General features: G+C 50.0%; 1 protein-coding gene across 1 annotated transcript; it reads right to left on the reverse strand.

Annotated features, from left to right (window-relative positions):
• Window positions 1–848: 848 nt before the first annotated feature.
• GSG1 (germ cell associated 1) lies at window positions 849–16,194 on the reverse strand. The gene is made up of 6 exons (XM_060026116.1): window positions 16,147–16,194; window positions 6,552–6,870; window positions 5,332–5,400; window positions 4,871–5,045; window positions 3,041–3,152; window positions 849–1,102 (listed from the first exon to the last, which is right to left on the reverse strand). The coding sequence occupies exons 1-6, from the start codon at window positions 16,192–16,194 to the stop codon at window positions 1,004–1,006; spliced, it is 822 nt and encodes a 273-aa protein (XP_059882099.1). The 3' UTR covers window positions 849–1,003.
• Window positions 16,195–16,744: the final 550 nt, after the last annotated feature.

Consider the following 16,744-nt stretch of genomic DNA (forward strand, 5'->3'; position numbering starts at 1 on the left):
TCAGCCATCAAGGATGGCGGGTTTTCCCTGACGGAAAAGAGAAAGGGCGAGTGGATGGACGCAAGGTGGGGCTCAGAGGGGAGTGTAGGCTGCAGCCTGGTTGCTGGGGGGCTGCCATCCTGTCCACATGGCCTCAGTGGGCCGTTCTGGGGGTGGCCTGTCCCCGCAGGCTGCAGGAGCCTTCTCATGTGTCCTAGTCTCCTGATGGCTCTGAGGATAATGTGTAATTAACGTGATGTGATATGTTCCCTATCGCGGGGATGCAGGACACCGTGGTAGGCAGTGCAGAGGACGCCCGTTCTACAGGTCAGAGCTCCTAGGAGAGCCTTCCAGTGTGTGGCTTCCAGGAAAAGTCAAGTGCACCACGGAAGGCTGAGGCACCACCAACTACCCACCTCCATTCTTCCAAATCCAGGACAGATGGCCAAGTTGGTCGGCCTCTAAAGGGCAGGAACTATATTTTACTCCTCTTTTTATCTCCCAGAACCTGGCATAAAACCAACAATCAGAAAGGCGAGAAGGGACTTCTGAATGAGTGACACGGGGGGCGGGGGTGGGAGATTGGAGTGAGACCAAGCTGTGACAGAAAAGGGAGCGAGGGCACCGGGCACATGCCCCCCGGACTTGGACTTTAAATACCCTTGTTCTTAACCTCTGCAAATCACGCTCAAGAAACAGACTTTGGCTTAAGCACGTGTTGATGACAAAGCAACACGTTTAAGGCAGGGCTCAGCCTGCTCTGCAAATCCATAACTCCCAACACTGTTCTTCCTCTACAGATGACCCGGCCGCCTCTTCCTGAGGCTCCCAGCTGGTCCCGTGTTGAAATTCCTCGTGTGTAGCTCTGAGGAGAAGTCCACTCCTCCGGAGACGGAGCGGATGGGCTGATGGTGGTACTGGGGGTGGCTCGTCAAAGGCCCCTCGGGGGGGCTGTGCACGCCAGCTCCTGGAGGAAACATTAGGTGGTGATGCAGTAGGCAGCTCGGGGGCTCCTCTGAAGCTTTTACTGTGCTTGCACTTGAACTCTAGCACCAGCCGGGTGTATGTGTTGAAGGTGGTGACAGCTGACGCCATGCAGCAGGTGAAGGAAACCCAGGCCGTGCTAGGGACAAATATACAAAAAAAACTGGAATGTAAGACTCTGACTTCCTTACGGGTTTGAAAGAAAAATACCGGGATCCCTTCCTACTAGTCAGCTGGGCCGATGCCGCCTTAGGGATTTAAGGACCTCATGGTGTTGCCTTCCACCACGTTGCAGGTAAAGAGCTGTGGGCAGAGGACTGAATTTGGTCTGTCTTAGGGTAGGTTCTGAATGTTTCCTAGTAAAAGACAATGACTCGTATAGTGTTAAAGTCAGGCTAGGAGTTTAACAGATTCATTTTCACTGCACTGATTAGTGTAAGTGCTGTGTTCTTTTATACCTGGTGGCGTATTTTTCATGTTTGTGTACACACACACACACACACACACACACACACACACACTCACTCACTCCCGCCCTGCCATACAATTTTTTGGACAGTTGTTTCCCAAGCTACAGTTAACCTTGTATAATCCCCAAGATTCCACAGAGCTGTAGCTCAGCTGGACACAGTGGACACAGCCCGAGACACTACATTCCTCCTTTCCCTGACACACATACTTCCTGCCAGATACCTCTTCCATCTTCCTTGGTTTTGCACCTAGCTGTCTTAGGGTCCACGACGTTGAGCCTCTGAGAGGCATTCAGGAAACACTGACTCCACATCTACAGGTATTATCCTAGGCAGCTCTAGTTGGAATTTGCCTACTGTGGAAACAATGTGGTTCTTGGCTTACGGGAGTTTGTAAAGGATGGAAGAGATGCTGGAGATGAAGAGAAGCTGGATGGATTCAACAAAGAGAAAAAGACACCAGGGAACTGTGTCAAACACATTCCTAAAAACTGCGGAAGTCCAACCCTTAAGTCTTCCATGATCACGGGAAGCCCAGGACACCAGGAGTGGTGTAGGTTGTGTGTGTGGGTATTTCACGAGGCCAAGTGATGCTCAGAGGCTACGCGCTGCTACTGCGTGTTCCTTTCTGCTGCCTCTGATGGACTAGACTCAGGTTGAGGATGCTTCTGATGGCAGTTTTGAAGTCTGAGATCTGCAGTTGAAATGCCCAGAATGGCTTGAAAATGGATAAAAGGTGAGAAACGATGAGTCTGGAAAATGAGCTAAACTGATCGGGTGGCTGATGGAGAGATCAAAGGCCCCTGAATCCAATAGCACGTATTATACCATGAGGAAAGGGGAGGAGCTCCTGTGACGGACATGTACAGGCCTCCATATGCCTCTTCAGCATGGACTGTCTTTCCAGCACCGTTAAGTGCTTAGCACTCAGCCCAGACGGTCCATGTAGGTCCAAGTCGGCACCTGTGCAGTGAATGGAGAGCGTTCCTCAAGGGAGACGGTGAGGAACCCAAACAAAGGGGGTGTTTCCCTTGAATGTGTGTGTTTCATCATGGTCGCTGCTTCCCTCTTTTAAAGAGAAATCTAGACTAACTGAGCCCTTAGTTCTTTAAGGGTTAGAGAGAGACTGGTAGGGGAAGTTTCATTTCTAACACAGTTCGATGGAATAAGAATGGAAGCAGGAGGAAGCCACTCTTCATCACAGGAGAAGAGTGAGCCATTCGCAGGAATGGACTCCGATCCAGACTGCAAGGCTAATTCTTCATTTCTCTGTCTCCCAATACCTTGGATCATAAAATATATAAAACAGAGAGCATCATTTCCGTAAGCCATGCAAAATTAGTCTCATTTACCAAGGGTGTCCTACATAACAGGTGAAGAAGCACTTGTTACAGCTTTATCAGCAGAAAAAATAAGCCCGAGGAATCCACTCTGTACCTCCTCAGAAGGTGGGGGGGGGGGGGGAGAATGGGCGTGGCCTGCTGGTCCAGCCCTCTGGGTGACTAATGGACATCTGGGGTGAGGGATGAAGAGAAGGCAGAAGGACACAGAGCAAGCATCTAGTTGAGGTGGACCAGGGAAGAGGAGAAAGGTGGAGGAGCGCCTACTAAAAGGCCCGGCCGTAATTCCAAGCATGGGGCCTCCAGTGTTCTGGACCCAAGTTGGCCGTTGCTTGGAAGACTTGTGACTACATCATATGGCCCACCATCCCCAGAAGGCCTACAGAGGAAACAGGAAGGCAGTTCCCTTAGAGACAGGCTGGCATTGCCGTGTACGGGGAATACGATTTGGGAGCAACCTCTTCATCCGGCATCAGGTACAACCTGTGTCAAGGCGTTCCATTACCCCGATGCCACCACACTCCGGGGGGACTACTCTGCAGTGGGGGCTTCTCCTTGAAGGTGTATCTGCAATCGCTTCCCCAGATGTTTGGTTTCAAGCTGTGGGAACATTTCTGAGTCGAGGCTGCACACAGGCTGCTGCTCCCTTTACTTCTTTCCCACCTGTACCCCCAGTATGGGCCCTATCCTTCGTCTACACGCATCTCTCACTTTATGCAACAGAGTGTGGAAAAGCTGTGTGGATGTCACGACTCAAAAGTAAACCAGGGGCTTCCCTGGTGGCGCAGTGGTTGGGAGTCCGCCTGCCGATGCAGGGGACACGGGTTCGTGCCCTGGTCTGGGAAGATCCCACATGCCCCGGAGCGGCTGGGCCCGTGGGCCATGGCCGCTGAGCCTGCGCATCCGGAGCCTGTGCTCCGCAAAGGGAGAGGCCACAACAGTGAGAGGCCTGCGTACCGCAAACAAACAAACAAACCAAAAAAAAAAAAACCAAACTGTATTGTACATAATGAGAAAACTTGCAAATAAAAAGAACCTAGAGAGAAATCATTTAGCAAAGGACATAATGATCTAAGATAACATTTCGCATGTTATTTCCATTTAAAATTAAAGACGCCTGTGCTGTTATCTCCTGGCTCCATTCTTTAGACCGCCTTGGGGCTCCTTCTTCCCTTGGGATAGAGACTGCAGCCTTCCGGCTAGTGCTTCAAAGGCAGCAGAGAACACCCCCCCTCCTCTCCAGCTCTGGAGATGCTCACCTGACAAGACGGAGAAGATGGCGGTGAAGGTGCTCAGCCTGAGGTCACAGCCGGGGTGCCCCGTGAATAGCAAGTCCATCAGTAGGAGGAGGAAGCTGATGAGTGCCAGTCCGATGGAGGCGAATCGGACTCCCAGTGATAGCCGTAGGATCTCTGTCAGAAACCAGAGGAAGAAGAACTCTCACCTGACAGTTAACTAACTGAACCGGCGGTGAACAAATGCTGCCCGTGAGAAGTGCAGAGCCTCGTAGCACCAGAGGAGGAGACAGAGGTGAAAGCAGCTGGGACAGCCCTTAGCCTGGGGCTCTTTGTTCTCCCTCTGCTCAGTACCCAACACATAGCCAAGTACACTTGACTGCATGTAAAGGCTCTTAGGGAGGTTTGAGAAGAAATCATCCAAGTTTCACCAAATCTTGCAGGGATATGACTTTGCTAGTTATCATTTTTGTTTCTCCTTTGTTTTAAAGTTTAATCTTGGAGCAATCCATTTTGTTTCTCTTCTTCCTCCCCCCATCCCTACCCCCCCCTTGCCCTCTTTGACTCCCTTCTTTCTATGTTACGATAAAATTATCGGGGTAGGGGGGGAGGAAAGACCCAAGCTTTCTACATGGTTACTTGGCAACTGGAGTAGGTTAGAGCTGTTGGTGGATTTCTATTTGTGGACTTTATTTGTCCCTGCTGTTCCTTTTTCGCATTCCTGCATAGGAATGAGGGTCAGCCTAGCAGGAGTTTGTGTCACCCTGTGGGGCTCAGAAGAAGAGAAAAGCAAGAGATCACAGTACAGTTTAGATACTCAGAGGCCCAACTCAATGGCAACTAAATTTGTCATCAAAGCCACATACTTGCCCCAAGCCCCAAGGGAAGGTGGGGGACAAAAGCCTTCTCCATCAACCGCTTCCCTCCAAATCGGAGAGAGGGGTGACATGGGTCTTGCAACGTGGCAGATTCCAGTAATCCTTTCTCACCTCTCTCGGTTGGTGGTGTGAGTTCAAGGAAACTTCGGCACCTCTCCCCTGAAACAGACAAGGTACAGGGTGATGAGGTGCTGCCTTGGACGAGGGATGCAGACTTTCCCCCAGTCCCATCCCAGGTACTGCTCCATTTGGTCCTACACAGGCCTGCCCCGCACATGGTAGGCAGGCAATAAATGTCTCTTTGGAAGCAGGGAAGGATGCATGGATGGATGAACAAAATAGGCCAGAGTCATCCAAGATTAATTTCTCTCTCAAGTCCTGATAATGAAGAGTACACTTCCCTGAGTCACCCCAGGGAATGTCCCCAGCATCGGTTCACCAGCACCTTTTGCTCCTGCCGTACCACTGGGCTGCAGGGCTCTAAACTGTTTCCGGGACTGGAGTTGGAGCAGTGCTAAGTGACACAATAATAACTCAAGTATAAATGTAAATACACACGAATTATAATCCTGTCCCATCTGCTCTTCCCCTTAGCCTAAATCGGGAGAAGCAGCAGATTGCAAATTGTACACAGTTCTGGGCCTTAGAAAAGCTTCACGACCGGGGGAATCTTTGCATGCTTTGAGCTGGGAGGAGGGGATGTCCTCAACCCCACTGCTCCCCACCCGAGGACGACCCTTACCTAACGGGCTGGCACAGCGCCTGCTTTGCGAGTGTGAGGCCCAGCGGCGTGAGACATGGGAGGGTCTGTCTGGGTCCAACTTCCACAATCTAGTTACTTTCTCTGGGCTTCAGTTCCCCTACCTTTTCTTTTTTTTTTTGCGGTACACGGGCCTCTCACTGTTATGGCCTCTCCTGCTGCGGAGCACAGGCTCCAGACGTGGAGGCTCGGCGGCCATGGCTCACGGGCCCAGCCGCTCCGCGGCATGTACGATCCTCCCGGACCGGGGCACGAACCCGTGTCCCCTGCATCGGCAGGCGGACTCTCAACCACTGCGCCACCAGGGAAGCCCTCCCCTACCTTTTCAATTGTAGCAGTAACACTTAGAATGAGAACACCCTTTTGGGGTCTTATTTAAAGGCGATCTACTCTGATCCCTGCATCTCACAAATGAGAAAATCCAGACCTGTAGGAATGAAGTTCTTCCTATAAGGTCACAGCTGGGCAGAGTCCCCGCTCTTTCTATGATATTCTCCTCGTTTTGTCTAGGCAACTCTAGCTCGCTGGGATGGAAATTCTCATAATGTTAAAAGTCTGCACGAGCACAGGGAACTCTACTTCACTTTGCTGTACGGTAGAAACTAACACAACATTGTAAAACCGCTCTACCCCAATTGAAAAAAAAAAGTCTGCATGAAACCCTTTAAGGGTAATGCTATTTGAAACCAGCGAGACTGGAGGTGAAATGTCAGATGGTTGGACTTTGGGCCTTATTACGAGGGAGTCTGATGGGGAAGGGACCCAATGCAGAGTGGGGAGACCCCGAGGCGGAGGTGGGGCCCTGCAGGGGTGAGTGAGGGCTGTACAAAGAATCCCACTGATTCTTTGCCTGCATGAGATCCCTGGTGGGGAAAAGATATCAGGTGGGTGGGGTGAGGGGCCACCTGGGTCTTGCACGATTTCCTCATAGGAGAGCCACATGCCACTCCCGAAGGCATGGGAGGTGGAGCGGTCATCCCCAGTCTCCCAGCTGTACTGCACCACCTCCAGAGATGATACATTTGTGCTGCTCCCATCCAAGCGCACTGGCACATCAAAGCACTTGGCTGGCAGACCTTTCCCGCACAGGGGCTTGGGCACCTTCTGTATGCCCACAAACCAGTAGTTGCTGAGCAGGGATGCTGTGGAAAGGCTGCGTGATAGCATGTTGAGGAAGGCAGATAGGCATGTCCATAGGTCAGAAAAGGCCTTCGGGAGCTCCATCTGTAACAGACAAACACAAGAGCGGAGCCTGATTTCAGAGCCTCCTCGGAGATCAGTGCCCTCCCCCGCAGCTCCCTAAGCTCGAGCCACTTTCCTCCAACAAGACGGGCACGATGAGCCACTGGGAGTTTTCTCCAAGTAGCCGTGAGGAAGCTTGGGCTCCAGGAGTGGCCCAGAGTAGGCACCGTAGTGATGATGTTTATTTAAGCCGGACCTTATTATATTAAAACGCTTATTGGGGATCGTCTGAATAAGCATCGGATAATATGAGACTAAGCCACTGAGCTAGTATATATCTGGTTGAGAAAAAGAATTGGGAGCTCTCCAAATGCTCCTGCCGGTAATTTTTGGCTTTGTCTTCCTTGAAAGGTAGCAGCACTGACTTGTGGAGGTATTTGTTATTGTGACAACGTAAGTTTTGGATGTCTTCCTCCCTGCATTAGATTTCTCCGAGAGGAGTAAAGGGGCATATATCCTATCAACGAAGGTTAAAGTGGATCCTCCCTGGGGGAGCAGATAGAGGCACTGGGCCCTTGAGGATAAGAGGGCAGTGGACCAACGGGGATGTGGGGATGCTGCAACCTTTGGAGAGGAGATGAAGCTATGGGTTCTCAGAGAGGCGGCGATGTGGGTCCAGCTTCCATCCACTGCCCCCGAGATGACAGAATCTCAAATGCCAGGTGGCTGCATGGTACCCATGGAGGCTGGACGCCGAGTGCTGTGACCTTGGAGACACGGGAGGGTGCCCTTGGTGGGTGGGGACAAGGAACGTGCAGGGGCGGCCCCACAGCCTGATGCAGCCGCAGTGCCTGACTCCCAGGGGTAACCCAGTGCGTGGCTGCAGAATGAGTGTGGCCCGGGTAGCTCTGGCTGGAGCCCCTGACCTCATCATTTTTAGCCTAAGAGAAGAGAAGGGTGAGCTGAAAAAGTCCACTACTAGTTATTTCAAAGTTGGGGAGAGGTGGCTTGCAGCCAGATCTAAGCTGATTTAGAAACAGAAAGAAATCTGACAGGTCTCAGATCTTGAGACGTTTGCATTACGAAGCAGTTTGTACTGTTATAGTAATACGTACTGAATGGAGAAGAAGCCCGTACTTAGTTGCTGACAGACACTTCTTAAAGTAAGCCATCTTGAGCTTTCTAGGCGATCGCTCATATCAGGATTAATCAGACCCAAATCTGTTCAGCTTAAGAGATGTAAATAAAACCATAGCTAAATGAGACAGGCCCATCTCCTCTCATCGTCTCCAGCTTAACGTTTTCTACATTAAACAGGGAACTGTCTCTTAGAAACATAACAGTTTGTTCTTCAGAATTTCCAGGCACTAAAATCGTGCATACCACAAAGTGCAGGTTTTCTTTTTTTTTTAATGGCAATAAGAAATATACCAGATTCTCATGTGTATAAAAAGCCAGTAAGCAAAACGTATGATGAAACAGCTTCTGAAAAGCAATTTGCTAATATGATTTTTTTTAAGCACTCAACAAATTAACTCCATCAAGAATTTTCTGGGGGACCCTGCTGAGGACTCAAAAGCCATGGCATCTGGAAGGGGGGTGATCTTATACTGCCAGATATGGGAGTCATTATGAGGCCCCCTTCTTCCTGCAAAAGAACGCTTTATTCTTGTTTTTAGTGATGAAAATCCTATTGGTTTTTGTCATTGTTCTGTTACTATGAGTTAGTTATTCTTTCTTTTTTTGTATCCATTGCTTGACTAGGAAATAGACTTCAAGGTGAAACATCTTCATCAGTCATCCTGCATAAAGGCAGAACTAAGGGTTTACGCAAGTCTCCATTTTTTTTTTTTTTTTTTTTTTGCGGTGCACGGGCCTCTCACCGCTGCGGCCTCTCCCGCTGCGGAGCACAGGCCCCGGACGCGCAGGCCCAGCGGCCATGGCCCACGGGCCCAGCCGCCCCGCGGCACGTGGGATCCTCCCGGACCGGGGCACGAACCCGCGCCCCCCGCATCGTCAGGCGGGCTCCCAACCACTGCGCCACCAGGGAAGCCCCAAGTCTCCATTTTTGACAACTTTATTTTCAATCACCTACGGCTTGGAGATTTATCTACTACCACATCACATCAGATGTTGATTCTACCCTCAATCCATTTCAGATCATATATATTTGTAAGTTACTCTTCAGGTTGTTCTGAAATAAGAATAATGAACCCCTCGCCACAGTACAACCACTCTGCAGCAGCACTAAGCTGACAACCAAATGAAGGAATTGAGAAACAGAGGATGAAGAAGAGCTTAGAATGAAGCCCAAAGAGGTTGTTTCCAGGAGTGTCCACCAAGGAGCCTCATTTAAGAATTATCTTGATCATCGAATGAGAATCCATTCAAAAGGCTTTTCAAGAATTATCTTCAACACCCACAGTGCCATGCCCTTCATCACATATTTTATTCCTCCCCCCAAAATATGCCTTTTCTCACTAGGATCCAGACACTTTTTGAATTGGAAGAACAATCTAATTTGGTGACGGTTTCCTTAAGGGGATCATGGAGAAGTAGCAGCTAGAAGACAAGTTCTGTCTTTGCAGGTACTGATGAGCCCCAAGCCAAGGGGACTCTTTAGTCTCTAGAAAAGGGACAGAGTGTGGCTTCCCTGCTCAGATCTACTAGGAAGTACATAGATGTGAAAATGTCAGTAATTCTTCCACTGACATAGGTTAACAGAAAGCCCTCAGATTTAACTTAGGCTAGTGCGGAGAGCAAATTGATGAGACTGGTACATCTCTTAAAAGAATCAGGTGCAAAAGAGAGCGAAGCTGGTTACCTTGGCCGTGGTCAGCATCTTGTGGTCTGTCCAGAAGGACCGCAGGTGCCATCTGTGCTCCAAATCCCTTTGGTTTAGTGTTGAAAGAAGGAAAACTCCCTTTCCACCCTCCTCCCTCCCCCTCCCACACCCCTCCCCTCTAGCTCATAGTTTTTGGAGTACCTCATGATTAAATGCTGCCTTGCAGGGGACTTGGGCATTTAATAATTGCCAGTGCAATCATGACCCAGCTGTTCTGGGAGATTACACAGGAGAGCTTGCCAGTGGGGATCTGGGATTCAGCATAAGAAGCAAGGACCTGGACCTCTGCATGTGCAGAGGGAAATTTCTTTAAAGAGTACCTGATCACTGAGTTTCCATCTCACTGCCATTCCCTAGGTAACCAGTGTGAATGGACTGGTCTTGATTTTATGGCAGACAAAATATTCCAGAGTCACCATTACTACAAAAGCTCCCATTCCCTTGTGTTGGGTTTTCCATCCCTTTAATAAGCTCTGTGACCTGCAGTGTCAGGGCCTCATGGAGCCATGCGTATGAAAAGGCTTTCTGGTGTCGTGGGCGGTCTCCACCGTCCAGTTAGCGATATTAGTAAGGATTATTACAACATCCTGAGACCATCAGAGTGTTAGGTAGGGTTGGGGGTGAGGATGCAGTTGGAGGAGGGTTGGAGAGAAGTAAATCCCAGGGTCAGCAATGCTACAGCTATCTATCATTTCTCTCCCAATCTTTGGGCAAAGGGATGAAATTTTTTATCTTTTAAAAAATGATTTCTAAAACTTAAAAAAATAAAAACGAAGATACTCTGTCTTCTTGGAATGTCTTCTCTTTTACCTGGTGATCTGCTTCTCCCCAAGATTAATAAAAGTCACTCATTCTTTGAAAATGTTGCTTCCTAAGAACAGTTCCCTTTTCTTTGTCCTTGTCACACTCTACCCCTCCCATGACGTTTTCTAGATTCCATTCTGATTGTTTGCCTTGATTGTAAAGTCTTCAAAGGCTGCTGCTTGTTCAAGGGCGGTATTGGCGGTCATTGCCCCTGAATTGGCTGTTGGTCTCTAGGCTGCAGTTTTCATCTCAACGCTGGGTGGCGCTGTCTCCCCATATTTTCCTTCTTCGGGACACAAGCTCCCCGCCCCCCCCCCCCCCCCCCAGTTGGCAAAGCTGGGTGGAGGTGGCTGCCCGCTGGGCAGGCTGGGGCTCTTGCTCTTTGTTCTTCCCTTGGCCTCCTCCCCACACACGAATCTATAGAAGCCGTACGTCAGCCTTCTGGAATTCAGGGCTCAGAACGAACTCTGGGGCCATCCAGCTGCTCCCTTGAGGACATCTTGTAAGACTGTGCTGTGGCACATTTTTTTGGTGGCCAGTTTTAGTTTTCAGTAACTCAATAGGTCCTCATATACTTCCCATGGGAAATACAGCTCCGCAGTAACAGAAAACACAGTTAGCCAATGTTTCCTGATGAGTTTTGCACACATTTTTCTCTACTTAATCGTATCCTCATTCCCTTTCCACCCCAGAACAGTGAGCAATTCTTTTCCCTTCGCTCTGCTTCCACCCTTCAAATACTTGGAGACACTTCTCATATCCCGCTTGAGTCACCGTTTGGCACAGTGCTCTGTCTTTGGGTTTTTATTGCCTCTGCTCATAAACCGTGCCCTCTGTGTCTTAATAGCCCGAAGTGTGCCTTCTCCAGGGAAAAGGGGATGGGAGTGGCAGAGTCTCAGGTGGGTCACACGAGGAGGTCTAGAGGTGGATTTCGAGAGTGTAGTGATGAAACTTCAGCTTCGTGGTCCCCCACTTACTCAGGCCCCTTCCAAGATGCTGTTACCTAATTTGTACTTGTCATCTTGTGTTCTTTTTCTTAAAGAGGGCCTCTCGAATTTTATTATTTTAGCCCTTCCCAAAGCCTGGATCTACCCCTCAGGAGGCTGTGCGTTTAGTGTGTGTGCTTGGCTGGCTGCCTCCTAGCTGTGCTCAGTGCTGAGAGCACCCCCCTTCCCTCCCCAAGGACCCTGGGCCACGAGGTCTAGTTTCCTCTTTTTGACAAAACATGACTTTCTCTGCCTGGCCACAAAAATCAGAGCCCAGCATCCTACTCACTTCCTTTCATTGTAATTTGGGCATGTTAATATATTTTTTTTCTTCTCTTTCTTCTCTTAGGACAGAAAAAGTAATCACTAGTCAATGCCACATAAATATAATTTGGTTAGGCTCAGAATTCAAGACAGACGAGAAGATTCCACATCTCAAAACAATATTGAAGGGCTTCCCTGGTGGCGCAGTGGTTGGGAGTCCGCCTGCCGATGCAGGGGACACGGGTTCGTGCCCCGGTCCGGGAAGATCCCACATGCCGTGGAGCGGCTGGGCCCGTGAGCCATGGCCGCTGAGCCTGTGTGTCCGGAGCCTGCGTGTCCAGAGCCTGTGCTCCGCAACGGGAGAGGCCACAGCAGTGAGAGGCCCACGTACCACAAAAAAAAAACAAAACAAAAAACAAAAAAACACAACAATATTGAACTTTTGTGTGCTGGACTTTTACCATCTCAGGATTGACCTCACAGGGATGTATGTGCAACTGAACATTTATGACATCGCAAAGCCAAGGGCTGGGACTAACCTAGTCTTGCTAAGGTCTTAAGTTACCACGCCCGGCACTGTGGAAAACCACATTTACTAGGTATGAATGAAGAGAAACTGGTCTTGGGACACCCACATTTACTTTATAAACAGGAATTCAGTTTGCTTTGTGACTATGCTGAAGATTAGAAGTGACTAAAACAATGCGTAAGAATGCTGAGCTGCTGAGCAGTGGAAGATTGTATAGCATACCGCTTCCCTCAGGTCCAAGCCTGGGGCTACAGGATCCCCATTTTTTTTTTTTTTTAATATATCCATTCTGGCATTTTGTCCCAAGAGAGGTTTGTTTGGGACAGATAGTAGTATCTCTGTCCTTCTCCCAGGTGTCAGATTTCTGACCCAGTTTCTGTTAACTAACTCCTTTCTGTTACTCAGTAGACAAAAGGCTGGAATGGAGAGTAAGTAAATGTTTCTCGGTTGTCACTGGCTCTGACCTACACCACCCTATTCTCTGCTCCTGCGCGTGTTCTACCATGTGCCTCCCTCATGTAACTCATCATATGGTTTTCTTGGCTGTTCTGCCCACTTGGCTAAGTTTCTAGATACAGTAGCAACTATGCTTTACTCATTGTTGATCCTCAGAGCCTAGCCCTAACAGCCACAAATAAATGGAATGAATGAATGAAGTGTGAAATGGAAACCAGGCTCATGAATACAATTAGAATACAATTAGGAAGACTATGGGTGAAGATAAGATAATGAAGAAAAGTGTCCAAACAGCCTTCTATTGTAGAGGAAACACGAATCCTCCTGCTTCACATACAGAAGAGCAGTGTCCACAGGTCCACAGAAACACCCTATGCCTTTCTATACAGACGCACCCAGCGTTTCATCACACAGACCCTCTGCCAATACATTTCCTCCCACCTGTGGAAACACTCCTGCTGTTTGACCAGCCAAGCCCAGAAAACAGCAATGATCTCATGAACCAGCATTATCTTCAGTTCACAGACACCAGGGTACAATCAGATTGCTCACAAGCCAGCGACAGATTGGAAATGTTATGTCCTTTCCCAAGCTCAGTGATTCCCCACTGAGTGGAGCCCTTTTGGCTGACATATCTTGAACCGTCCGAGCTTTCGAAGCTCTAAATTCCAATTTTTACTTCAATGCCTGACATGTGACTCACTTATTAACGAAGATAAAGACGGTTCACACAGGACATTTTTGAAAGCTGCCTCCCAGCCCTAAAGGGAAGACTGATGCCACTAAAATGCCCATGCCGAGTATCCAAAATACTAACAGCACTCTAGGACACCGAGCTCTGGGGTTTCCTAGCGTCAGGTTAATTCTCATGTAACCATGCTTTATGTCCACATGACCCTAGGGGCTCCCAGAATAAAAAACGACTCCTAACATGGGTCCAGGAGTTTTGGGAACACCTACTTATGTGCAGTGGGAAGGCCCAAAGAAAAGTATCTGGGGGCCTCTCCTCTCTGTGCCTTTTCCCTTTCCGCTTTTTAATGGAATTGTTTGAGGGCTTTTGCTAATGCAGTCATTTCCAGGAGAGGAAGCCGCCGTTCTTCCATGCCGCAAGCAGCTGGAGTGAATCAGGGGGGCAGCCCATCTGCACATCCTGTGGGGCAATCGCTCACGCTGGGGTGACAGAGCCCTCGTGGCCTGCTTGGGGCGGGGGTGAGAGGGTGGTGGTGGTGGGGTGGGTCTCGGGGACCAACGGGTGGGGCGGGGGTCTAACGCGAGAGGCCTCTCGAGGGGTGCTTAGGGCGCGGCCCCGGGCTGGCAGCACTGCGCTGCCCCGTTTCCATCCCGCGTGCGCCTCCCTCGTCCCTTTCTCTCCTGCCCTCTCTTTCTCCCCCTGGCAGCCGCGAGGCCCGAGCGTAGGCTAGTCCCCGCCGCCACCCCGCAGCCCCCTCCCTCCCGGAGTAACACCCCGGCCCAAGGTTTACTACGCCTCCCGGTCGCCCAGCAGCGGGCGCGCGTTGCCATGGCGACGCGCGGGAGCGTGCTTTGAATTGTTTGGCTAGGCTCCGCCCAGCGGCCGAGCCCCGGAAGGTCCCGAGAGGGTGGGGCGCCCCGCCAGGGCCCTTCGGGCTCTCCATCTTCCTGCGGGGACGGGAGCGGCGAACCGGGGACCCTCCCAGGCGGGGCGGGCGGAGGGAGTGCGGAGACCTTGCCCATCCCCTGAATTCCGAGCACAGGCTGGTGGGCCGAGGGTCGGGAGGAGCCGGGTGCCGTGGAATCCAGAGTCAAGGCTTTCCCCGCCCCCTGCCCTCCCCCTGAACTTACTCTCCCGGCTCCAGTTCTGCAGGAAGGCCGTGCCTTTGCCTCATTTCGTGGGTCCAAGAGGCTGAACTTCGGGGCCACGAACCCTCAGCAGATCAGAGTTCTAGTCACTGCTCCACCCACGACCCCAGGACGGGGCTAAGGATTTTGGCCAAGTTCTCTAATCTCCCCGAGCGACTGTTTTCTCAGAGGCGAATTAGAAAGAGTTTGACCTTCACGGTTCTGCCGTGAAGATCGAAAGCGGTGGAGTGAACGTGGAAAGGAAGAGGAAGGACCCCGTCCGTGTCCTGGACGGCTTACCGGTCCCTCCACAGACGTTTAATCCTCACAACCAGCCCGAAGGAGAGGCGGCCGCTCCGTTCTAGACGCGAGTCAGATTCCCAGAGTCTGACTCGCTCAAGGCCACACGGCTCGTAAATATTGGAAACGTCCTGAGCCATGGCCTGGCCGCCCCGCAGCAAAGGGGAGGCCCAGTCACCTTAACCATCGCCCAGACTGAGGCCCAGTTATGAGAACGCACACAGAATGCGGCGGTGGATTGCGTGCTTTAAACTTCGCGGATTTATACCGATAAACAGACTCTCCCATATTTCCTCTGTATCTCTCCTCATAAAACAACAAAATGTTTTTTCACTGTGGCTGGCTTTCCTGTCCTATGCCTATCCACTTCTGAGGGTTCTCTTATTTGTGATCTGTTCACTTAGGGAGCTTCTGAACCAGGCAAGCGGGCTGAGCCCACCATGAGCTCTTCTCCGCGGCCCCAGAAGGGTCTTTTTCCTAGAACCAGTCCTATCCTTTCTTCTGAGATCCCTAAATTCCAGACCATGAACAGCACACCACATTGCTCTGTGTGTTTTATTTCTCTGGCTAATTGTAAGCTTCATTTTTCTTTCCTGAGAAAGGCAGGATATAGGAGAATGAACGTTGCCTTTTTTTTTTAGTAACCCTGAGAGCTGCAATTTGGTAGTTCCCAACTTTCTCAAAATGGGAGGCAAGTCCCTTCCAGATGTGGATTCTACCCTAAAGAAGCCAAGACATCTTTGCTGGCTGTGAGTGTCTTTCTGGGTCTGGAAGCATCTCTGTAGATTCTTTGAGACCAGAAAGAACCTGAGGTCATGCTGTCCTCCTTAGTTCCAGCAGATTTCCAATCAGAGCTGGCTTTCAGTGGGACCATGGGGTGCCTCATCATCTCTTTCTGTTCACTAGAGTGATACACATCTTCATCGCTGCCATGGTCGTTGGGCCTTCTACTGGGGACCAGATTTTGTAACAGGAATCATACAGATGGAGAGGAAAGAAGAGCTAGAAGACACAAGCTGCCCTGGGAGCAGAGAGGGAAAGTATGATAAGAGTCAAAGGAGGAAGAATTGGAAGTTTTAATGGAAGATGATGAGAAAACAAGAGGCCAAGGTAATCACCAGGTTTATCGATAAAAACTGGGCTTGAGTAACATATTTTTACTGCATTTCGGATAATCCTACCATGTGTTCTCAAGCTCCTTACCCTGAGCGTGTGAAATAAATTGATGAATTTGTATAATTACCAATATTACCAATCCAACATTAAGAGTACTATACATGAGATAGTCCTGAGATTTCAGAATTCGAGGTACCTACCTTCCGGGTGAGACAAACATTTTGAGTCAGCTGAGAGGAATTGCTCATTCACTTTTGAAGTTCTGAGGCAAAGGGGTTTCAGTGTTTCTTCTGCTCTGTTTTAATCGGTTGCATGGGATGAGTATGGAGTTGAAGATGAATCAAGGCCCCTCTTGCCAGCAGAGGGGTCAGGTGGTATGAGGTGGGCTGGAGATGATGAAGAGGATATCCTGCGGCCAGGACACCCATGTAGGTGGGGCTGGCTGACACAGGAGGCTGCCTCTGTGACATCACAGCGGCAGCAGGGGTCTCCCTGCTGCTCCCTCTGCCTCATCCCCCCACTCTCAGAAGGACTGGGGCCACTCTGGGGTTACCTATCAGAGGCCTGGGTGTCTTCTCTGTCATCTGGATCAGTGCTTTGATTACTATGCATAAGAATCACCTGGGCATCTTAGTAAACGATCAGATTCTGAAGGTGGGGGATGGTTCCCACGTGAAAGTGACCAGACCACATGGGGCTGTAAGACCCTAGACCAGTGCTGACAAAGAGAAATGAGATATGACATAACTAAAAATTTTCTAGTAGCCACATTAAAAAAAGTAAAATGGACACACACCC

This window comes from Delphinus delphis, chromosome 11 (genome assembly GCF_949987515.2).
Source record: "Delphinus delphis chromosome 11, mDelDel1.2, whole genome shotgun sequence".
NCBI lineage: Eukaryota > Metazoa > Chordata > Mammalia > Artiodactyla > Delphinidae > Delphinus > Delphinus delphis.